General features: G+C 42.5%; 1 protein-coding gene across 2 annotated transcripts in view; it reads left to right on the top strand.

Moving 5' to 3' along the window:
• The first annotated feature begins 555 nt into the window (after positions 1 to 555).
• dpysl4 (dihydropyrimidinase like 4) overlaps positions 556 to 25,890 on the top strand; it is a 50,624-nt gene continuing 25,289 nt past the window's right edge. Inside the window, exons 1-7 of one of the 2 annotated variants that reach the window (XM_055646658.1) lie at positions 556 to 962; positions 15,092 to 15,180; positions 20,196 to 20,380; positions 22,787 to 22,957; positions 24,085 to 24,146; positions 24,244 to 24,324; positions 25,148 to 25,216. In XM_055646658.1, coding sequence (XP_055502633.1) covers positions 591 to 962; positions 15,092 to 15,180; positions 20,196 to 20,380; positions 22,787 to 22,957; positions 24,085 to 24,146; positions 24,244 to 24,324; positions 25,148 to 25,216 — 1,029 coding nt within the window. In that variant the 5' untranslated portion in view covers positions 556 to 590. Of the gene's footprint in view, positions 963 to 2,481; positions 2,701 to 15,091; positions 15,181 to 20,195; positions 20,381 to 22,786; positions 22,958 to 24,084; positions 24,147 to 24,243; positions 24,325 to 25,147; positions 25,217 to 25,890 lie in introns of those variants that run through there. The other variant, XM_055646659.1, reaches the window with a different exon arrangement.

Raw genomic sequence — 25,890 nt, 5'->3', positions numbered from 1 at the left:
TAGGCTTTAGAGATCTCTGAATATTGCTGGTTCAAATAGAAACAAGTGTATATTTTGCAGTCACTCTTTTAGGGTAAGATAAATGACAGTGATGAAACCTTTAACTACGCGGTAGATACTGTCGAACCTCCACGTAACACCAATAACGTTAAAGTGAACCACACAGTCGGTTCTGATGCAATTCACCCAAATAACTTTTTGAAGCAACTGCTGTTAGTTGGACAGTTTGGGTGCCATTATATTCATTGAGCGATTGTGATCATGCATTTGGGGGTTATGAATACATTTCAAGAACAGTTCTGCAAAAGGCAAGCCGTCATTTCCTGAACGCCTCCCATCAGCACCACCGCTGCTGAACAGCTCCTCTCTTTCTTTGGGGGTCGAGGCGTTTTCCTGATTAAACGCACAAGGTTGGGACGAGGCACACACACACATGCGGTAGAGCTCGTCGCTTCCGGGTCAGCTCTGGTCAGATGTAACTGTAGAGAGAGAGAGAGATAGAGAAAGCGAGCCTTCCCTCCACAGTTCACCCCCTCTGTCCACTCACTCATCTGCCTGCTCCGGCCCCTCTACAGCAGCTGCTCCGGACTATGGCAGAACAGCAGCCCGGGGCAACCCAGGACGGACATCTACTACCAGTGTATTTAGCCAAGCCGGGCACCAGCAGTCCCAAGCCCCGCCAGAAGTATGGAGGCTTGTTCTGCAACGTGGAGGGTGCTTATGAAAATAAAACCATCGACTTCGATTCCTTGAGTGTGGGCAGGCGCAGCGCTCGGAGTATGGGGAGAAAGGACGGCAGCCAGCTTTCCATCGACTCCGACGGGTTGAGTGAGGCTGGGAGTGATGTCAGTGAAATGTCCGGCTCCTGTGAGCCTGTGGATCGGGGCGAGCCGGAGGCTGGGCAGCTGGATCAGTCCCCCTCTGCTCAGGGAGAAGACACTCTGCACACCTCTCACACTCAGGTAAAAGTTAGCGCTCTCCTGTACGCGCCAGCATCTCGAATAACTGAGAGCGGCTTTGCATTCGTTTTAACTACTAAACTTGTTTCTTTTTAAATGGACAGCTGGTGGGGGTTGCGGGGTGAAGCATTGTTCAATTGTGCATAACACAGCAAGGTCCCAATGCGGGATGGAGTGTGGATATATCGCCTAGTGAGTGTGGACATGTGGCTTTGTATTAGTGATGCGACGCTCCCTTAGAAAAGCTTTGCTCTCCCACGTGTCATAGCTTTATTTGGAACCACAAAACAAAGTTTCTTCCAGCACTTTTTAGAGGAGTTGGACCTTTCCACGTCTCCATGTATTAATATTGTTGGAGAAATGACTTGGTCCGATTGACCTGGTACAGAGGGATGAGTTGGGACTGTCGTGGACCACTGCTCTGCTGGACAAGGTACCAGAACGACGTACTATCCATTTAAACTTTCCCTTAAACTTTGCTGCATTTATGAAGTAAGCCTTCGGGACATTCGATGCTTTGACTGGTTGTTTCGAGTCAATTGTTCCACTTAACCACGTTATACAGTGTTCCGTGTGCGAACGCGTTAAGTTCCACGCCGTGCTGATGTGCTGTGGATATTCAAGACAATAGGAGAATATCTTCACGTGTTTGTTAGCCTGAGTCCCAGCCTGCCTTCCCTCTTAGACCTAACAGACCAAGGTATTATCACAATGAACACCGAGGGGGATTTTATGGTAAACTCGTCGCGGATTATCTGATTAAATCAATTAAACAAAAATAAACCAGGAGGCGAATCATATATATGTTTTTAAACGGCGGAAGGGTGTTTACTCCAAATAACACGGAATCTGCTTGCTGCTGCTTGATCATTCCAATGGATATCCAGCAGTAGGGAAGATTCTGTCTTTGATTATACCGGGAACCTTCAACATGGTAACCATGATAGCAAAATCTCACTAAGCCATTGCTCAGTAAATCCTTCCATCCCCTGCGCTGCCCATCCCTACTGCTGCTCTGGAATTCAAACACTAGAATTGCTTTTATTTTTATTTTTTTTAAAGGTTCCTCCACCGAGAACGTAAGGCGAGATAATATGTTGAATAAATATCCATTCTGGAATTATTGTTTTAAATGTAAAATATGTGATTTTTGTTTGTTCCCGGCGATAAAGGGCTCGTTTTAAATGCAAGAAGCATCGGCGTTTATTTGCACAGTGGTCGGGATTGTCGGCGATCATTCTTTTTTAAATTATCGTTCAAATTTGGGATGTGATCAATTAAACGCAGAGCTTGCGTGTGGAGAGAGACCGCTAGCTTGGCCCTCGGTCCTGCCTTCTCTGTCCGGAGGTTGTGTAGTCCCGCTCGGGGCGGTGGCGCTGGTGAATACGGGGAGGAAGCAGGGAGCTGGAAAATGCTAATAAGGCAGATGGTCTGTGAGCTCGCTAGAGGGGGAGGGAATGGGAGCGAGGGAGAGAGCGAGAGAGAGGAAGTTGCAGGGAGGGCGGGAGGGGGGGTGTCGAGGCGGTGCCAGTCTGCGCTGCGAACCTCGTCTAGTCTGCACAATCACCATTTTCAGCACCACCAAAGACGAGAGAGACCAGAAAGCCGCTCTGCAGAACAAAAAAAAACCCACCCGCACCGCGCAGAGCTCCTCGTCTACCGTTGCCCTGCATTATAGCAAAGGTCCGAGTCCAGAGACATGCTGTCCTACCAAGGCAAGAAGAACATCCCGCGGATCACGGTAAGCGTTGGAAGCGTTTAGCAGGGTGACAGCCCTGTTCTGCAGCAGGCGGTGGCTGCATTATAACGCTAGTCCCCTGCACCTCTGCGGATTATGTGTGAGCGAGGCGAGGTTTGCACTCCTCGCCCAGTCTCTCGGTGCTTGCTCACCGATCTGGCTGCGGTCGGTGCACACACACACACACATACACATACACACAAAAAAATTATATGTGGTTTTAAAACTCATTTGCCGGTCTGAAAATGGCGACGTTGCAACAACATACAGCGGGCTGGAGATGGAAAATGGGGATTGAAGGAGGACTGTGTTTCACTGCGGCGAAGGGGGTGGGAGCGCCGCTCGCTGCTTCTTATTGGGGAGGAAGCTGAGATTTGAATGTATTCATGAAAGCGAATGCAGCATCAGGTCCCAGCCAAGGGCGACGGCTGTGATCCGGGGCATAGGCACGAAACAATGGCACCCGGAGCCTGCTTGGAACTGGGTCATTTTTCTCCCAGGTTATCAAAGGATGGTGCACACACATTTACTGCAGAGATCTCTGCATTGAACAGAAATTAACCCCATCCCCGCCACCCCCGGTGTCGTTTTATCCTGCACTATTCTCATCGACCGCATTTATTGTTAAGAAATAGATTGGCAAACGAGAATGAAGCGCTCTTGTCAGATCTGGGCTCGATAAAAAACAGCCTTTTTAAAAACAAAAAATATTGCATGTGAATGACATTTCCACGGTGGGGCGAGGAATGAGCTACAGGCATGCGCGCTCGCTAGCCATTCATCCTTGGCATTTCGCCCTTTGTGCTTTGGTGAGCTGGCTGCAAAACTGGGCGTAGTTGCTGCTGCTGCTGCTTTAAAGAAAAGACAATCTGATTGACCGTGTTTGTCAGTTTCAGAGATGGAGCTGGCCAGGGATGATTGTCCGGTACTGCAACTGAGCAAAACGCAAAGCTCAAAACCTGCGATAAAATATGTGTATTTAATTACACCCCATCCTGCGCCGTCGCCTGGATATCCCTATCAACCGCATTCATGTTAAGAAATAGACTGAGAAACGGGGGGGGGGGGGGGGGGGGGGGGGGGGGGAGCGCCCTTGTCAGGTCTGGGCTCTGCAATAAACAGTCTTGTTTAAAGATGGGTCTCGATCCGAAACGTCACCCATTTTCTCCAGAGATGCTGCTTGTCCCGCTGAGTTACTCCACATTTTTGTACTCCACATTCCTCTTGGAAATGTTAAATAAATAGCATTATATAAGGGGGGGGGTGAGACCAAACCAGAGAATAACATCAACTACGTTGTGCTCTTGTATTTTAATGGTCAATTTCCTCTCCTACAGGGTGGGTGGTCTAGGGTGTAGCTTTATGTTTAAAATGTGTGTGTTGGAAGCACTTGCATTCACACAATGACTTGCACAAAAGAAACATCAGACGATGCTGCAGGTAGGTGGGGTGATGAAGAACATTAGAGCGAGCAGGAGAATGAATGGGGATCTGATGCAAGACTACAGGGTTTGGGTTTCCAACGTTTTAAGGCATGCGGAAAGATAAAACAAGGCAGAAAATGGGTGTGAATAGATTTGCAGGCTGCCAGGCTTTGATGTCTGCATTTGCATCATTGTTGCAAAGGGAGCCAGATTGTGGAAGAACAGAGGATGTGAACTGAACTGCAGGTTTGGAATGATTGGGGAGACAAGGCTAGGTAAAGCACAGGGGGGTATTAGTAAAATACAATAACACCAATGTTATGGAAAGGATCAGGCAGGAGTTGAAGCCACTGATCAGATCCTGGATGACAGGGTGAACATTATGGCTCACTCCCATTCCTGTTCATTATATTCCTGTGGGACACCCTGTAATAGGGAGAGGGATGTATAGGAAGCAACTGCAGATGCTGGTTTAGGGCGAAGATAGACACAAAAAGCTGGAGTAACTCAGCGGGACAGGCAGCATCTCTGGAGAAAAGGAATAGGTGACGTTTCAGGCCGAGATCCTTCTTCAGACTGAGAGTCTGTGAGATCAGGAATCTTAGAAGAATGGTTTTCTCTCCCAGACTTTCCCCCTGACTCAGTCTGAGGAAGGGTCTTGAACCGAAACGTCACCTATTCCGTTTCTCCAGAGGTGCTGCCCTGACCCACTGAATTACTCCAGCATTTTGTGTCTATGTTAGGGAAGGGAAGATGGCTTTACTCTGAGATGGATGCAAATTTTTAAGCTCATCTCAGGTCCAGAACTATAAGTTAGTGCATCATGCATGTGCAGTGAGAACAGCGATGGAGGACATTGGTAAAGGAGACCGTCTGAAAGGGAAGGGCGACTATAGCTCAGGAATTACACATGTTGAATGGAAAAGGTTCTGACTGTCATCACCTCTCATTTCAAGCAAAAAGTCAGATATGGAGTTGAAGATGTTGGGGGAGAGATAAGACTAGTGTCAGGTTTATATATGGAAACTGATCCCATGTAGGATATTAAGCAGAGAAATGTTTTAGAAGAGAAATGGAAAGAGAAGAGGAATGGATGCAGCATAGAACATGGTGAGCTGTTAGGCGAGAGGGGCAGTGAATAATACTCGGAGACGGGAGGAGAAGCCAATGAAGCAGATTGTGAGCTAAGTTGCAAGAAATAGACCAGAAGCAAATGTGACCTCTTGAGAAAACCATAGATCAGCATGAACTGCTTCATCATTCTGAAGGCCTGAGAGACCTTGTGGAGAACACAAAGGGCAGTGGATTGCAGTTACATTATAGACACAGATCACAGATCTCACAGTCGTTTTGATGGTAGGCAAATAATACAGTTTGCCATAAGTAGGTGAGGCCTTTGCTGTCCAAAGGATGGGTGTGCAGGGGCAATCATCGAAGTTCAAGACTACCAGCACTCGCTTATTGAAATTGGAAGAGGGTGTGACAAGTTCTCAACACATTTTTCTGCGTCTCCAGATCCATTCACAACATGGCACATATTCATCGCTATTCCTCCCCTCCTGTACCCGTGGCTGAGGAATTACAGACATCAAACCAACCACAGGAGGTGGTAGCAGTTCCACAATTCTGCTTCTGGGTTTCTGAAGAGATTACACCCTGCCCCACAATGATTTTGTTATAGAATCCACCACTACAGACAGAGTTGATTGAACTTGCTGTCCCTTCCCCAATGCCAACATTGTCCATTATTGATCTAAACACCACATAAACACTGAAAGGTTTGATTTCAATGTCCTAAAGTGATAGCTACTATTTACATTAAAAACTAGGAATACAGTTGTTGTCCAGGTTTGCTATCATTGTAAATCCATGTGTTCACTGCAGAAAACAAACAAGCCATTGCTTTTCGGATTGCGTGCAAAGCCAATGACAGAATTTAGTTCTGTGTTTTCCAGACAAAAAAAACAAATTAGCATACCTATGCTTAATTATGATAATAACAAATAGAACACAATAAAATTCCTTTCTTTCTTCAAACCATATGTGCTGAGTAATAACTTAAAGGCAGGGTATAAATGCTCAACATTTAACTGAGCAAGTCACTGAAAGATCAGGAATCTCGGAGAAATGGGTTTCTTTCCCAGATCTTTCTGACTTTAATGACAGGACAGGAGCATCCTTTACCATTTTTTTTTCATGTTGACAGAATCTAAAATCAATGCCAGCCAGATTGAGAGGTTGGTTGGCCAAAGGTCAGGGAGGCATTCAGCATCTGCTGACAGGTAAGGAATGGAGAAGAGTGAGGGGAATGGAATAAAGATCTCATGAGGATAGGCACTGGAATTAGAAGTGACAGACGTCCAGAAAGGTCAGCTTGGTCTAAGAGGAGTAAGGAGTAAGGAAGAAGAACAGAAGAGTTAGATAGACACAAAATCTAGTAGATAGTAGAGTCGTACAGAGTGGAAATAGGCCCTTCGGCCTAACTTACCCACGTCACCAACATGCTCCATTTACGCTTGTCCCACCTGCCTGCATTTGGCCCATATCCCAATAAACCTATCCTCTCCACGTACCTACCTAAATGTTTCTTAAACCTTCTGATAGCAAATCAGAAGATTCAAGGAAGATCTTGAAAAACTCAGGGACACATCAGAATAAGTAGGGGGAATCATAAGGATCTAGAAGTCGAAGAGAGAGGAGTTTGAACAGCTTGAAAGATAACTGTTTTGAATGGAGAAGGTTCTGACTGTCATCACCTCTCATTTCAAGCAAAAAGTCAGGTATGAAGATGATCGGGGAGTGATAAGGCTAGTGCCAGGTTTATTTATGGAAACTGATCCCATGTAGGATATTGAGCAGAGAAATGTTTTAGAAGAGAAATGGAGAGAGAAGAGGAATGGCTGCAGCATAGAACATGGTGAGCTGTTGGGCGAGAGGGGCAGTGAATAATACTCAGAGACGGGAGGCAATGAAGCAGAATGTGAGCTAAGTTGCAAGAAATAGACCAGAAGCAAATGTGACCTCTTGAGAAAACCATAGATCAGCATGAACTGCTTAATCATTCTGAAGGCCTGAGAGACCTTGTGGAGAACACAAAGGGCAGTGGATTGCTGTTAAGTTATAGACACAGATCACAGATCTCACAGTAGTTTTGATGGTAGGCAAATAATACAGTTTGCCATAAGTAGGTGAGGCCTTTGCTGTCAAGATTCACAGATCGACAAACCTGGACAAGATTGAAACTGTTTAAACAGCTCGAAAGGTAAAATTCCCTTAGGAATAGGGAATTAGATCATTAGATTTGGGCTGTGAAAATTGAGGATGTGTCAGAAACAGAGGAGAGGGATCAGGGTGGAACCAGAAGGGTCAAAGAGATGAGAGGACTTGGGGAGGAATAGCAACAGGCAGGCCGCATCATCTTGTGGAGGATTTGAAGCAGATATAATGGATCCAGCAGGTAAGCAGAAAAAAGAACCACTTCCTTCAAAACACCAGCTTTTCAATTGGCACCAAAAACCTGGCACAAGTTAGAATTAATAATTCTATTCCAGTTAGGATGGATCAGCCAAATGGTCAATTTTCATGTTCTGTGACCATTAAATATGAGGCATGCATCTTTATTACAGTATTTAAATTGCCAACTTTCTTCCTGTGAACAGCTTGGTCCCTCAAACCTCACTTCCCTGAATGACTCATACATTTAACATTTGATCATCTTTCCTGTCCCAGTAGTCCGACACATTCTAGCATGAAAATTTAATGCCTACTATGTTTTCAGTGTTTGCATTGTCTTATTTAAGACACATTGAAATGTGTATTTCCACCGTATATCAATGATTCAGCATCAAAGAAATCTGAATATAAAGCACAGAAAACCTGTAAATCAGGAAGAGAGAAAAAAAAAGACAAGGCTGGTAAAATGTTGCTTCATTAACATTAACAATGGATTGTGAGTCAAATCAATTCCAAATATGGATTTTTTGTAAGTGCCTGATTTGATCTATGGACAACAGTGAATTAACCAACCTTGACCTATAGATGTCCAGGCAAATATTTATCCATCAATAAATATTATTTTAACAAAGGCAGAATAGCTACTTCTTTTGTAAATCGAAGGTAGACACAAAGTTATGGAGCAACTCAGTGGGTGAGGCACCCATTCCTTCTCACTGGAGAGAAGGAATGGGTGACGTTTCGGGTCGAGACCCTTCTTCAGAATGATGTCAGGGGAGTGGGTGGGAGAGAGAAAGAATGTAGTCAGAGACAGTGAGACTAGTGCGAGAACTTGGAAGGGGGAGGGGATGGAGAGAGGGAAAGCAAGGGCTATTTGAAGTTAGAATTTCCTACTTCTTTACCTGATTGCCATTTCTGGAACTGTGCTGTGCCATGTTTTGCTGTATTAAAACATTACTAGATTTTGAAAGAAAAAGGACATAAGCCGTGAAACATCTTGGACTTCCTGCATCAAAGGAAGCCATTATATTAGCTGGAATCCATTTTCTTATTTCCAGTGGTGCTGGGGCACAATATTTGATATAGTTATTTTGAATGAGGGATAGACTCAGTGGGGGGAGAAAAGCAACTGATTTTCCCATTTCTGATTGGTATCTGATGATACTTGCTGCATTAGTAATTATGCTAGGAAACCAAATGAGAGCCCTTTCTTGTGATGTCTTTTCTCCAACTTACATAAGATCATAAGTGATAGGAGTAGAATTAGGCTATTCGGCCCATCAAGTCTACTCCGCCATTCAATCATGGCTGATCTATCTCTCCCTCCTAACCCCATTCTCCTACCTTCTCCCCATAACCCCTGACACCCATACTAATCAAGAATCTACCTATCTCCGCCTTAAATATATCTACTGACTTTGCCTCCACAGCCTTCTGTGGCAAAGAATTCCACAGATTCAACACCTCTGACTAAAGAAATTCCCCTTCATTTCCTTCCTAAAAGAACATCCTTCAATTCTGAGTCTATGACCTCTAGTCCTAGACTCTCCCACTAGTGGAAACATCCTCTCCACGTCCACTCCATCCAAGCCTGTCATTATTCTGTACATCTCAATGAGGTATGTGAGGTTCAACGTTTACATGACACAGTATTTTTTTTATTTTTGGCATGGAGACAGATTAGAAACTAGATTGCTGCTCCTACTGTGGGGCAGTACCATTGTGGATCAGAGGTTGAAACTGATAAAGAAAAAGAAAATAGTCCATGAGAAAAATAACAAGATGCTGAAATTGTGAAATGAGAACAGGGAAAATATGGAAAGGCTTAGCAGGTCAGGCAACACTTGTAGAAATAAAAGCAGTGTTAAGGTTTCAGGTCAACGACCTTTCATTGGAATTCTGAATTACCTCACTTTGTAATGAAAACCTCCACTCTCAAATATTACACTAAATACTTAATATTGCTATTCTGAGGAAAGAGCATCTGCATTTACCCACCTGTTTTTCTTCATAAGAAAGTTTTAGTTCATACAGGACCTTTCATGCTTTCAGAAGTCCTTCATATCCAATTAAGTACTTCATTGCTACCAAGTGATATCATGCAGCTGCCAATATGGCAATACCAGACTTCAACAAACAACTTAAGTTGTAAGAAAGCAGCGTCTCCTAGCTGCCCTAGCTAAAACATTAGGGTCTAGTTATGAGCATACATTAACATCTAGCTGATGTTACATTAGGATCATCACACTCAGAAACTGGTCAAGATTAGCTTGATATTCCGTGCATCAACATGAGTTTTCTTTCATTCAGAACAGAGCAGCATTGGAATCTGCAAATAAAAGTCTGTCATTGTCACTCGATTTGAACCCATAACTCAATCTTTGAGGAAGTTATTAATTGAGAGCCCAGGTTCTACCTGAGGAAAATACAAACTATTGGATATAAAGTGGAGGCACCTGGTTGTAAACAAGAATGAAGAGTAGATCCCCCCTTTATGTGGTTCTCTGTCTATGACTTGAAATGGTGCAAGACTATCGGGTGGAGGGATGCCATCCACCTTAACTACATCAGGAATAATTGCCATCCACATCCAGCATTCCTCTTACAGACAGGAGACACATGCTTCTCCTTCTTTGAGGACCTGTGCTTATATAGGCTTTGATTCACAAATGAAGACATCAGAGCTGTGCAAGCTTTCAACAGACAATAAAATTTCACCATAAGCCATGCACCTCTTCATCACTTTATGCGTTCAGGTGTAACGCTGAATAATGAGCAGTGCAGAGCTGAAAAATGAAGGAAGCAACTTATAGGTGCTTTACTTGTTTGCTTATGGTGAATAATCCTATACATCGACCCAGATAACCAACAATGTGAAGGTCTCTTGGTACAGATACATTGTCCGATATGCACCATCACTTTACACAGCTGCAACAAAGTGCTGTTACATTACACAGTCTACCACATGAAAGAATTATAGATAACTCAATTTTCTGATTGTACAGCACACCTGTAATCATCATTACCACAAAGCTTTTAAACACTTCCTTTCACACATTCTCCCTTAACTTTAAAGCCATATCCTTCTCCCATTACGGGTAAAGCTGAAAAGCACGTTTCTGAGTGCCAGCTGAGTAATTAAACATAATTTGAAACCATAACTTATCACCATTCAATAGTTTCCTCATATTCTGCAAAATATTTACTTTGTATAAATATACTCTGCAAAATAAACAGGGTTATTGTTGAGTGCACTATTGATGTGCAGAAGAAATATATTAGGCAGCAGGATGGACATAACCACCTCTATAATACATTCTGATAGTATTATTGCGTGCTGTGTATATATTCTCTCTGCCAAGAGTCACCATTACAGATATTTAAAGGTATACATCATTAGGATCACTGTGCAAATCTTAGCGACATGGGGAGAGTACAAGAGTAAATCCTTTGCTTGCAACTAGAGAACTCCTTTCTGCTCATCTGCAAGAGATACCTCTTACAGACCTTTGTGGGTTAACCTGCCCAACCTGCATGGATCCTTTCAGCTTCAAATCCCCTCAGTCTTCAAAAAAACTCACAAACCTCCTGCTGAAATTTGCTCCCATATTTTGCCAAGAACACAGAATACAATAAGAAGAACTATAGTGTCAACATATATTGCAGTATCTAGCTGTTATGGATCTGTGGATGCGTCAGGAGTTTGGAATGGCAGCCAGGATGTACTTTTTGCAGCATTTCTGCTATTGCTCAGTATGCCACAGCTTGTATATTTTCTAGTATCCTTGTAGGCTTTGGAGTGGGCTGGTGTTAGAGTCTGGAGGAGTTGCCATATTGAATAACAGCTGTTTCATTTCAGTGACACCAATTATGTCACATTGCACCATCTTCCACGCAATCAGGGAAATAGATGAAGCATTTTCAAGGTGACACATCAACTGAGTCTTAACATTCACCGGGTATTTCTACACTCCAGAACTGTTGTGTTAATTGCAGGAATCACACATGCAGTTGAGTGGCTTTGTCCCATTGTCTGCCATGACTTCAAGTGGCAATTCCTGCAAACTGTATTGTGCCACAAAAAGTACAGATTTCCATGTTATTCCACCTGCGCAAGTGATGTTGCGCAGAACAGAGAGAAAAATCCTCATTCATGCAGGGAGTTCAATATATGACATATAAACTACATAGGGAACAAAAATAGTGGATGGGTGGTTGAAAGTCGTTGGATCCCGACAACACTCAAAACAAAAATAGCGTGAATAATTGTTCAGTCTTGTGTTAAATAATTTTCTAAGTTTATGGATTCAGTTCTCCCAAACAATGATGCATAAACATTTAAGGCAACAGCTCAGCTCATTTGGTCATACGCTCTCTGATTTACTAAATTGCAGAAAAATCAATGGGTCACATCACAGTGATAGCAAGAAGGTACATTGTCAGTACTGCCATGTGTCTGATCTTGAATCAAAGCCCCTTGTTTACTTGGCTAGAACCCATGACATAAATTGGAGGAAATGTAACAACTCTAATGCACAAATCCTCTTTCAACAAAGACCATCAATAATGGGTTATAGACTGGAATCAATACTGCACTCATGGCTCAATGAATATTTACTGGGGGGCTTCTCCATAGAACAGTTCAATTAGTCTTCAAGTATCTACCCAGTTTCCCTTTGAAAGCTCTATTTAACTATGTCACCACTCTTTAGGCTTTGGTTCCTGATCATCACTGCTCTGTTTGTGAAAAGAAAATCCAAACACCCAACCCTGTAACTTTTGCCCATCACCATGTTAATGTGAGTTGCCCTTGAGTCATCTCCTAGTTGGAACATAGAAACATTGAAATTAGGTGCAGGAGTAGCCCATTCGGCCCTTCAAGCCTGCACCGCCATTCAATATGATCATGGCTGATCATCCAACTCAGTATCCCGTACCTGCCTTCTCTCCATACCCCCTGATCCCCTTAGCCACAAGGGCCACATCTAACTCCCTCTTAAATATAGCCAATGAACTGGCCTCAACTACCCTCTGTGGCAGAGAGTTCCAGAGATTCACCACTCTCTGTGTGAAAAAAGTTCTTCTCATCTCGGTTTTAAAGGATTTCCCCCTTATCCTTAAGCTGTGACCCCTTGTCCTGGACTTCCCTAACATCGGGAACAATCTTCCTGCATCTAGCCTGTCCAACCCCTTATGAATTTTGTAAGTTTCTGTAAGATCCCCTCTCAATCTCCTAAATTCTAGAGAGCATAAACCAAGTCTATCCAGTCTTTCTTCATAAGACAGTCCTGACATCTCAGGAATCAGTCTGGTGAACCGTCTCTGCACTCTCTCTATGGCAATAATGTCCTTCCTCAGATTTGGAGACCAAAACTGTACGCAATGCTCCAGGTGTGGTCTCACCAAGACCCTGTACAACTGCAGTAGAACCTCCCTCCTGCTCCTATACTCAAATCCTTTTGCAATGAAAGCCAACATACCATTGGCTTTCTTTACTGCGTGCTGCACCTGCATGCCTACCTTCAATGACTGGTGTACCATGACACCCAGGTCTCGCTGCATCTCCCCCTTTCCCAATCGGCCACCATTTAGATAATAGTCTGTTTTCCCGTTTTTGCCACCAAAATGGATAACCTCACATTTATCCACATTATACTGCATCTGCCAAACATTTGCCCACTCACCCAGCCTATCCAAGTCACCTTGCAGTCTCCTAGCATCCTCCTCACAGCTAACACTGCCCCCCAGCTTAGTGTCATCTGCAAACTTGGAGATATTGCCTTCAATTTCCTCATCCAGATCATTAATATATATTGTAAATAGCTGGGGTCCCAGCACTGAGCCTTGCGGTACCCCACTAGTCACTGCCTGCCATTGTGAAAAGGACCCGTTTACTCCTACTCTTTGCTTCCTGTTTGCCAGCCAGTTCTCTATCCACATCAATACTGAACCCCCAATGCCTTGTGCTTTAAGTTTGTATACTAATCTCTTATGTGGGACCTTGTCGAAAGCCTTCTGGAAGTCCAGATACACCACATCCACTGGTTCTCCCCTATCCACGCTACTAGTTACATCCTCGAAAATTTCTATAAGATTCGTCAGACATGATTTACCTTTCGTAAATCCATGCTGACTTTGTCCAATGATTTCACCACTTTCCAAATGTGCTGCTATCCCATCTTTAATAACTGACTCTAGTAGTTTCCCCACTACCGATGTTAGAATAACTGGTCTGTAATTCCCCATTTTCTCTCTCCCTCCCTTCTTAAAAAGTGGGGTTACGTTTGCTACCCGCCAATCTTCAGGAACTACTCCAGAATCTAAAGAGTTTTGAAAGATTATTACTAATGCATCCACTATTTCTGGAGCTACTTCCTTAAGTACTCTGGGATGCAGCCTATCTGGCCCTGGGGATTTATCGGCCTTTAATCCATTCAATTTACCCAACACCACTTCCCGGCTAACCTGGATTTCACTCAATTCCTCCAACTCCTTTGACCCGCGGTCCCCTGCTATTTCCGGCAATTTATTTATGTCTTCCTTAGTGAAGACGGAACCAAAGTAGTTATTCAATTGGTCCGCCATATCCTTGTTCCCCATGATCAACTCACCTGTTTCTGACTGCAAGGGACCTACATTTGTTTTAACTAATCTCTTTCTTTTCACATATCTATAAAAACTTTTGCAGTCAGTTTTTATGTTCCCTGCCAGTTTTCTTTCATAATCTATTTTCCCTTTCCTAATTAAGCCCTTTGTCCTCCTCTGCTGGTCTTTGAATTTCTCCCAGTCCTCCGGTATGCTGCTTTTTCTGGCTAATTTGTACGCATCATCCTTCGCTTTGATACTATCCCTGATTTCCCTAGTTATCCATGGATGTACTACCTTCACTGATTTATTCTTTTGCCAAACTGGTATGAACAATTTTTGTAGTTCATCCATGCAGCCTTTAAATGTCTTCCATTGCATATCCACCGTCAACCCTATTAGAATTAATTACCAGTCAATCTTGGCCAATTTACGTCTCATACCCTCAAAGTTACCTTTCTTTAAGTTCAGAACCATTGTTTCTGAATTAACAATGTCACTCTCCATCCTAATGAAGAACTCAACCATATTATGGTCACTCTTGCCCAAGGGGCACGTACAACAAGATTGCTAACTAACCCTTCCTCATTACTCAATACCCAGTCTAAAATAGCCTGCTCTCTCGTTGGCTCCTCTACATGTTGATTTAGATAACTATCCCGCATACATTCCAAGAAATCCTCTTCCTCAGCAACAACTTCCCTCAGCTTCCCCCCATCTAAACCCATCATGCTACTCTATAGCTGTCAAAGCTTATCTCAACCATCTTTGCTTCTCGGCAAAAAAAAAATATTTTCTCCAATCTAGTGTTATAATGTTGACCCAAATAATCTGTTATACCTATTTCTCTTGATATTTTCAGAAATCTTACCTTGTCCTTGATAGCAATATAGTAAGCACGTTTTAAATGCCCAATTCTTTATCTTTTCCAGAGTGACCGCTTACTTATTAAAGGAGGGAAGATAGTCAATGATGACCAGTCATTTTATGCCGATATTTACCTAGAAGATGGGATTATCAAGTAAGTAAAATCAAATTTCCCCCACATTGCATCTATTGATGGATTGTAACTAATTGGGTTGAAATAGAGGCTGTGCTGTACACTGACTCTTCTCAGTTTTGATGAAAGATCATTGACCTGAAATGTTTATTATACTTCTCTCTCCCCACAGAAGCTGTCTTGTTGTACAGATTATTTACAGAATTACCACTTTTATTTGGATTTCCAGCCTTTGAAGTTTTTGCTTTTAATTAGGATAAATGATGACACTAATAGTGACATTTGGATTGCATTGGAGTGCATTTGAAAACAATCATCATTTTTGCTCAGAATGGAAATTGGTCATTAAACTACCCAAGAAAACACAGCTTTTCCTGCTGCCCAGCAAGAGATTTCATTTTCATAGAAATTAAGTAGATGCGCATATTCTCAGGTAAAAATTTACCTATTAATCCATTGTAGACAACATGGGCATTTTAGTTGCATAAGTACATGCAAATGAAACATGGATATCATGAAAGCCAACACCATAGAGTCATAGATTAATACAGTGTGGAACATGCCCTTCAGCCCAACTGGTCCACACCGGCCAACAATGTCCCATCTACCCCAGTCCCACTTGCCTGCGCTTGGTCCATAACCGTCCAAACCTGTCCTATCCATGTACCTGTCCAACTATTTCTTAAATGATGGGATAGTCCCTGCCTCAACGACCTCCTCTGGCAGCTTGTTCCATACACCCACCGCCCTCTGTGTGAAAAAGTTACCTCTCGGATTCCTAATCAATCTTTTCCACTTCACCTTAAACCTATGTCCTCTGGTCCTCGATTTTCGTACTCTGGGTAAAAGACTCTGTGCACCTATCCGATCTATTCCTCTCATGATTTTGTATATAAGATCTCCCTTCATCCTCCTGCGCTCCATGGAGTAGAGACCCAGCCTACTCAACCTCTCCCTATAGCTCACGCCCTCTAGTCCTGGCAACATCCTCGTAAACCTTTTCTGAACGCTTTCAAGCTTGACAATAACTTTCCTATAACATGGTGCCCAGAACTGAATACAATATTCTAAATGCGGTCTCACCAACGTCATATACAACTGCAACATGACCTCCCAAGTTCTATACTCAATACTCTGACTGAGGATGGCCAAAAGCCTTTTTGAGCTGCTGTAAAGATTTAACCAGCAATGTCGGGTTTAAGTTATCGGCAATTCATACCAATGCTGAAAGCATTAACAAAATAATTTGAGTTTAGCACTGCCTCTCCCCCAGACTTGTGAATGCATGGTGCAGCTGTATTGCTGTGGGATAACATAATGGAAGACCAGACATTTCCTCAGAACTAACAGTATTTTTTCTCTAACATTGCGACACAAATCAGCTACAGATGATTGAAAGCAGAATGATCAAAGTATGTCAAGAAGCCTGGAGACAAATGACTAGCAGCAGTAGAAATGTCTTTGCTTGTATTATTAACTTTTTCTCAGTCTACATAATTGTGGCACGATTTTCTGCATTACAAGTATCCTTCCTGCTCGAGTCTTTAATGGTGCTCGACAAAACAGTTAGAGTTTTGGGTCTCTGCAGTTTAAAACTGCAGTGGTTCAATTCATTTGTGTGCTTGAAGGATAAGGATCCTTCTCTTGAAGCTAACAGCGACAAAGGTTGATGTGCTAAAATGTTTGTCTGCGTTGACTTTAACTTGAATTAGAGTCAGATCGGTCTGATGGTTTCCCTGATTTCAACAATGTTGTCATTTCCTCTGTTGTTTGCTTTTGGCACTGGATATCTTTGTGCCAGGAATTGCTTAGCTGTATTCCAGCAATGCACAATGTACTCTCTGTATAAATTTAGATCTGCCCTGCAGCTCCAAACGACAAGAAGTTTCTGATTTTTGCATTATCTGAGATAGCAGTGTGAGTGTTTGCTATTTCCATTTCCAAAAAGCTGGAAGCAATTTTCTTGAAATGTCACATTTCATAATCATTTGTTTCCAGCAATGCATTCTACTGCCGAAGTCCAATAACCTGGCATCTGATTATTTGGAAATCCCAATGCTTCGGCATTTAGCTCACTCATTATCCCAGATCGTGAACTGAAGTTCCAGACTGCCAGCAGGATATGTGGCCAGTACCAGGACTGTGGGTTCTAGAGCTGGGATCATTTAGGATCAGGGACATGAGTAGATTTGCAGCTAGCGCTGGTGTCTGGAGTGCTTGTGACCAGTCAAAACATGCAAGCTGAAAGGGCTCTTAAGGTTCATAGGAACCTTTCTTCTTTTCAACTCACCAGATGCACTGGATAACTTATTACTGTGTATCATGTAAAGAAAGTGAGATTAAAGTGTATTTGGTTATTAAAAGTAGTAACATATGGAATTATGTAAAACCCGCTAGTCCACCGCCAGCACCCGAGACCACCATTTAACAGAGATGTATTGCAGGTACTTGTATCTATGATGTTCCCGACTTAGCTTGCTCATATTTGTTCTCCAACTATTTGGCATACATATCTCAGTACTTCAATTAACAGGCTCGCAACTAGGAGTGCTAAATTTCTGGATTGTAAAAGATTCAATGTTTCCATGAAAGTATTTCATCACTCAGGAAGGGTAAATAATGACCTTGATCTGCAAGGCTTTTCCTGAACAACAGCTGCACATAGTCTTTGAATTTTACATTTTTAGATGTTTTTTCTCATCACTGATGCAATGTTTTTGTACTCCATCATTATTAACATTTTTACCTTATATTTGCCTTCCAATAATGAGCAAAATATCATTTAGAGTTTTCTTATTTCCAAACAGATGCTGTAATTCCCCACTTTACTCATCCACTTTATATTTATTGATACTGGAATTAAAGTAACAGTGAAGTGAAGTGAAGTCACCTTGAAAATCCAGCCTGTAAGGATGTTGTACTGAAATTTCCTCCGCTATGTTTACCAAAGTGAAGATTGTCACATTTAAGCACCTTGCATTGATCTGAATTAAACTTCATCTGCTTTTGCTCAGCCCAATGGCCCATTTGATCACAGTCCCATTGTCGTCTTGAAGTAACCTTCTTCACTATCCACTATATCACCAATTTTGTGCTCATATGCAAAGTTAGTAAACAGATCATTTACATTCATATCTCAAGTGTCAATATAAACAACAAACAACCATGGACCCAGAACTGATGTCTGCGGCACGCCGCTCATTATAGGCCACCAGTCTGAAAAAGCAACCATCTACCATCACGGAGAGACACAAAATAATGGAACAACTCAGCGGGTCGGACAACATCTCTGGAGAAAATTGATAGGTGGTGTTTTGAGTTGGGTCCCATCTTCAAACTCTGATGTTTCTCAATACAAAATGTAATTGATCCATTTTCTCCAGAGATGCTGCCCAACCAGTTGGAGTTACTCCAGCATTTTACGTCTACCTATGGAATAAACCCACATTTGCAGTTTATTTTTATTACCTCTACCATCACCCTCTATCTTCTACCTTCAAGCCAATTTTGTAGCCAGTTGGCTAGATCGCACTGGATCTTATATAATCTGAACTTCCAGGCCCACCTTCCATGTAGTACCTTGCCAAAGGCATTGCTAAAGTCCATGTAGACATTGTCTACATTACAATACCATTTATTGTCATTTGAGCCTCAGTGAGGCTCAAACGAAATTCCGTTTCCACAGCCATACAAACAAAGACAATTTCCTACAGACATACACGCAATTTAATTCACACAAACATCCATCACAGTGAACCCACTGTGATGGAAGGCAAAGTCTTTTCTCTGCTGCAAAGTCTACTGCACTATTCTCGTCAATCTTCTTCTCGTCTCTTCAAAAATGTTTTAAAACCTCCCATTTACCAGAAGTACCTTTATCTGCAAACCTCCTCTCCCAATCAACTTCTGAAAGTTTATGGCGAATACCATCAGAATTGGCCTTGCCCAGTTTTGGGACCTCAACTTTTGGACCAATCTTATCCATTCCGCAATTATTTGAAAATTAATGGAATTATGGTCACCGATTCCAAAGTGCTCCCCTATTAACACTTCAATCAGCCGGCCTCTTATTTCCCAAGAGGTTGAACTTTGTCCCTTCTCTAATAAGGCAATAATTGCGAACATTTGTCTGAATACAATGAACAAATTCCACCCCATCCAAGCCCTAGCATTGCAAGGTAGTCTTATATTTTCAATATTTGGAAAGCTTAAATTCCCCACTATTTATTCTTGCAGCTTCTGTGATTTCCCTACTCCTTGTTGTTCTATCTGAGGGGTAATTTTTTACACAAACGTTAGGTGTTATTTAGAATGAACTGTTGGAGGAGATGCTGGAGACAGGAATAGTCATGACATTTAGGAGGCAAGTACTTGCATAACTAAGGCTTAGCGGGACATGGAATGAATGTGGACAGGCTGGATTAGCATAGATAGACATGATGGTCAGCATAGACACTGTAGACTGGACGTACAGTTTTCATGCTGCACAACTGACTCCATGATTGTAACCAACTGTAATTGAAGCAATATTTACGACAATGAACAAATGCCAACTGGCTTCTGACTATGACATGTCACATAATTCAATGATGGAAGGATTACATTATTACTAGGAAAACACTTAACTGGTTTCTATTTTTAGTTCCCTAATTTATACAGTCACAGTCTACTTCCACTGTGCAAGTGACAAGGTCAATATGGGCAGAGCTAATAATTGTAAGAAGTCTTTCATGAGTTCATACAAAACATAATATAAACTGCCACTATTTTCAACACTAAAGCTTTACAAAGAAAACATGCTAAACTTTAGGAAACAAAAGGATATCGAAGAGACCAAAATGGAGAAAGAAGAATAGACAACTAAAAATGATCTTTAAATAATGGAGCGGAAATTTAGATATTTAATTAGTCAAACTATAAAGACCTGTTGTTGAAAAGCTAGCGTTATGTAACATTTATGGACAAGGCATGCTTTGTGTATATATTACTATTTTCAACCTCACAACAGTCTAACATATCCTGTGATGTCTTCTCAGGCAACTTGGAGATAACCTCATTGTTCCTGGAGGTGTAAAGATAATTGAAGCCAATGGACAGATGGTCATACCTGGTGGAATTGACGTCCACACTCATCTGCAGATGCCATGCATGGGCATGAACAGTGCTGATGACTTCTATCAAGGAACCAAAGCGGCACTGGCAGGAGGAACCACTATGATAAGTAAGAAATGCGTGTTCTGTTTCCCTTATTTCAGATCCAGAAATAAGTTAAAATGGACCAATTTATGTAAACTTATGGCACTTTAAATAATTCAATGTAAGGGTCAAATTATTAAATTCACCATGTGAATTCATCAAGTGATATGGAGAAATAACAGTCTTTACCCAGGGTATAGACATATGTTTCTGTCATGAGAGAATTCACATCAGTGTCTTTAATGGGTATTTTTGTATTTTCTCATATCACTTGAGTTAACACACATCAGTGAACTTAATAACATGACCCTTACACACACACACATACACACACACACACACACACACACACACATATATACTAGACCAAGTGCAGACCCGTTGGGTCTGCTCCCCCAACGCAGCCGTTCCCTACCCATAGCCCCCACGGGAGACATGGTCCTCCAACTCAAGCGGCTCAGGAATCAGCAGTGCGGCTGTTTTTAAATGGCGTCTTTGAGGCGAGATGCGGGCGCCAGCAGCCGTTATGGTCGCTGGCCAGCAGGAGGCGACAAAATGAGTGAGTGTGGGGGGGGGGGGATGAGAAGGATTTTATTAAAAATGTACATAAACACGACAAAATTTAATGAGTGGATACTTGGAATGAAAAGTGAAATCTCTACCGAAATGGAAAAAATCAAGGCGTTTGTGGGTCGGGTGTTGGCGTAGCAACGAATCAAAGGCTGGCAGCCACAAGTCAGAAACACACACAGCCACACAGCCAGACACACACAGAGTTTTAATATTATATGGATATGTATATATACTAGACGAAGTGGGACCCGTTGGGTCCCGTCCCCTCAACGTGCAGTTGCGGGGTGGGGGTGGCCTTTGGCTTCACACACACACTAACCCACCCCTTGATAATATATTAACATTATTCATTCGCTCCTTTTACCCCATCTCCCGCCCTATTCACTCATGCATAAACCCCAATTGCGCAGGCATGTCTAGAGGGAGGAGGGGGGTTAGAGAGGGAGAGGGTAGTGATTGAAGGGTGGGGGGGAACGCTGCATCACAGGGGAGGGCTGGTTCCCGAATGCAATACTCCACCAGAGAGGGGAGGGGGGGGGGGGGTGGGGGGGGGTGGGGGGGGGGGGGGGGGGGGGGGAGAGGGGGGGGGGGGGGGGGGGGGGGGAGGGAGGGGGTAGAGAGAGGGGGGGAGGGAGTAGAGAGGGAGTGTGATGGAGAGGGGGTAGAGGGAGGGTGAGGGGGTAATGACCATTGTGAAGGTTCTGATGCTCGTGAGCGCTCGTGACATCGGAAGTGTTCGTGAGCTCAGTAGAGAGCCCACTTGCTCGTTCTTTCTGCATCTTTTGAAGAACGGGGTGGGGAGGGGTTGTGGGAAGGGGAGGGGGTGACGGCTCTCGCTGCGAGTGGAACATCGCGCAGCAGGCCCCGAGGAGAAAGTTCTGGAAAAGCAAGCCGGGAAGCTCGTGAGTGCTCATGAGCGCTCGTGACCTCAGAAGCCCTCAGAGTTTATTTGAATTATTTGAACATTTTCATAAATAACTCGAGAAATAATGCATCAAATTCTCAGATGAGGCGATTTTTGACATCATGGCGTAAATCTCTATCGGAATATGTAAAAAATTCACCATTAGCGTGTCGTGTTTTCGAGGAGATGTGAAACGCATACGAACATCACACACGCACGCACGCACACACACACACACACACACATACACACGCACATAAATACACATCTAAGGTCAGACTTGTAATATTATAAGATATATACCATCAATTAAGAATGGAATAGTTCAGTTATGATAAACTGATGAGCTGCCTTCTGGCTGACATAGATACCCTTAAGTACATTGTTGAATTCTCTTGCTCACAAATGTTTTCCTAATTCCGGACAAAAAAGCAATGTTATCACGCCATTAATAACCAAAGAGTGGGCAAGGTAGATATACTGTCAAATTAGCATTGTCACTCCAGCAGCTGTGATCATTACACTAAGTTGAGTACTTGCCTTTTTTACGAGCTTTGCCTTTTCAATCTGATGGTCTGTGGAGCACAAAGCCACTTATTATTTCCAAACAGCCAGACCCTTTTCAACATGCACATTAGGATCATTTTACAGGAGACCTGGTCACAGTGTGCGTTTGCATGCCAGTGATAAAATTCACAGAGAAGACTTGCCCAAATTTTAACTATTTCTTTACACAACACATGGACTGGGTGGCCAAACATTAACCACAGCATGGATTTCCACTTGGAACAGCCAATCCCAATTTCCATGACAATATAGCTCTTACGTCGGAATGCTCGGCATTGAAAGGAAGAGGGTAAAAAGGGGAAATTGCGAATGTGAAAGATTTTATAAACGCTGGAATGGACGTCTAAATTAACCGCATACATAATTTGTCTTTGTTGTACATCATAGTGGATCATGTCCTTTCCGAACCCGAACCTGGATCCAGCCTTATCTCTGCCTACGAGCAATGGAGAGAATGGGCTGACAGCAAGTGCTGTTGTGACTATTCTTTACATGTCGATATTACACGTTGGCACGAAGGCCTGCGCGAAGAGATGGAAACTTTGGTCAAAGACAAAGGTAAGTTGTAAAGTTTTAAGTGGCTTCGAGGGTGGAGATCGATCGATCTGTTGTCCATCAGATGTTCTCGACATTTGACTTCTTACAAGACACACCTCCAAGGTGAAGTTCACGAACTGATAGTGTGTGGAGCACTTACTATTTCCAAACAGCCACTGTTATTGTGGTAAATAAAAGCAACATAATGATGTTTTAATTTGTTGTGGTGACAACTGTGTATCCCATGACAGTTAATCTAGACTTTAATCCCTTTAGTGATAAATGCATGCAAGGAAGAAATATACCACGTGACTACCTTGTGCTCTAGTTAGTTCTGAAAAGGACCAGCTCGATTTTCCATCCATCTCCACCCATTGGGGCTACCCCCCACCCATGTTTTGATATTCGTTTGAATTTAATAGCTCATGTGGCAAAAAATAAATAAATATATGCCTATTGACCTGCTACATTGAAAATACATAAATGAAATTATTATAGAGGCAGAATTCTAAGATTATCTAAGCATGATTATGGCCTTCTTGACTAATGGTACATAGACACTAAATGCTGGAGTAACTCAGCGGGAGAGACGGAATGGGTGACGTTTCGGGTCGAGACCCTTCCTCAGACGGTACATTTGTTAGAGCTGTTCCTTTAACGTTTGCAGAACTGTAACAGAAGCATAGAGTGACGTGATGGTGATGCTAGTAGCAGAGTGGGCCAGCAGATGCAGCAAGCTGCTGTCCCCCAGCTCATGTGTAACACCACACACATATCTTGCCAATGCGAAAAAAGGAAAATAACACGTGGTGGAAATTTTAATTATTCATGAAGTGTTCCACGATTCTAAAGCATCAATATTTATCAGATCCTTTGTACAAGGCTGTTTATGGCCCTATGTTTGAGGACACCTCATTCCTTTGGGAGAAATGTTTCCTTAAAACATTTGTTGATACTCTTTGGTGAATCCCAATACTTTGCTCTGTGGCCTGCACACAACTTTTTAGATGAAAGTAAACTGAATTAAGTGAAGCACCGTTGTTAAACGTTTTAAGATACATTTTCGGTATGAACTGTTGCAGAAGGGCCAGTTGACCTTGCAGCACTTGGCACAATATTTATGTATTTTTTCTGCTTTGGTCAACTAGGTGTGAACTCCTTCCTTGTGTTCATGGCATACAAGGACAAATATCAGTGCAGTGACGCACAGGTAATAATCATGGATAATGGATAACATTCGCTTCTACTTGTCTAACTATACTTCCTGAAGCACAGATGTTAATAATGTGCCCTTTTTCCACTGGCAGATATATGACATCTTCAGCATCATCCGAGAACTGGGTGCTATAGCACAGGTGCATGCTGAGAATGGAGACATCATTCAGGAGGTAACATTTGGCTTTGATAATGTGTCTGAAGCTGAGCTATTTAAAGATGGTGAAAGTGGCACATGCAGTTTTCATAACTCAAGGAAATAAATGCTATTTCAATCTACAACGTAATATAACTAAGGCCTAATTTATTTTACCCTATCCCCCTCCCCAACTTCCCAGCCCCAAACATACATTATTAGACAACAGTAAAACCACATGCTCTCGTGGTTTGGTTTTAATATGTCACAATATAGACTAGAAAAGTTCAAAATGGCTTTATATCACCGCACTATGTCACCATGTTTCCATTCGTGGGAGAGTCCAGGACTAGAGGTCATAGCGTCTGAATTAAAGGGCGTTCTTTTAGGAAGGAGATGAGGTGATAATTCTTTGCCACCAAAGGCTGTAGAGGCCAAGTCAATGGATATTTTTAAGGCAGAGATAGATAGATTCTTGATTAGTACAGGTGTCAGTGGTTATATGGAGGGCAGGAGAATGGGGTTAGGAGGGAGAGATAGATAAATGAATGGCAGAGTAGACCTGATGGGCCGAATGACCTAATTCTACTATTTCCTCTGACCTGGTGACCACAAACAAGATGCATCAGCACAGTAAGTGATCCTATTGGAAAAAGGAAATACCTATCTTGAAGATATGACCAGGAAAGCAACTTCTTCCTGCTGGTTTGCCTGAGTTAATTGTCCAAAAATCTGTTCAAGGATAATGAGGAGCTGAAGAGTTAATGCTGATAATGTAAAGTATGACGTGATTGTACTTGGTTTTAAACAGTGCCAGAACCGCTGCTGTTTATATTATTAATGAGCCAATCTGTCCATAGGAGCAAAAGCGAATGTTGGAGCTCGGAATTACCGGACCAGAGGGACATGTTCTTAGTCGACCTGAAGAGGTAAAACAATGTTTAGCTTCCTTTGAAAGAACGTGCATCAAGAAAATATCTTGTCTAACTAACATTTGACTAAAAAAGACACAAAGTGCTGGAGTAACTCAGCAGGTCAGGCAGCCTCTCTGGAGAACATGAATTTAGTTTAGTCTAGTGATACAGCATTGAAATTAGGCCCGTCGGCCCTTTGAGTCCACACCCGCCATCATTTACCCATTCACACTAGTTCTGTCACTAGTTCACCACAAAAGGACACAAAGTGCTGAACTAAAGCAGGCAGCATCTCTGAAGAAAATAGATAGATGACACTTTATGTTGGCATGCATCTCCATATTTGAAATGTTACGATGCTGCCTGACCTGCTGAGTTACTCCAGCACCTTTTGTCTTTTTTGGTAAACCAGCCTCTGCAGGTCTTTTTTGTGTTTAACCTTTCACTTTCACTGACAGTGTGTAAATTATAACAGAAAACTAATCGAACCTTAATTTCTGATTTTTCCTTTGTACACATTTAATGGTTTACAAATGTATTTTAAAGTCACCACCTCTGAAGTGTGCTTTGGAAAAGCATGGTAGAGTGAGGACCACATCCTGTTGGACAGGACAATGTGTGTAGTGAATGGCTCAGTGGCCCTAAGACAGATTGGGGAATATTAATTATCGATTGGGAGCACATTACCT

The sequence above is a fragment of the Leucoraja erinacea genome, chromosome 15 (assembly GCF_028641065.1).
Source record: "Leucoraja erinacea ecotype New England chromosome 15, Leri_hhj_1, whole genome shotgun sequence".
NCBI lineage: Eukaryota > Metazoa > Chordata > Chondrichthyes > Rajiformes > Rajidae > Leucoraja > Leucoraja erinaceus.
Note: the sequence above shows the minus strand (reverse complement) of the source record. Positions and strands in the feature narration are given on the sequence as shown.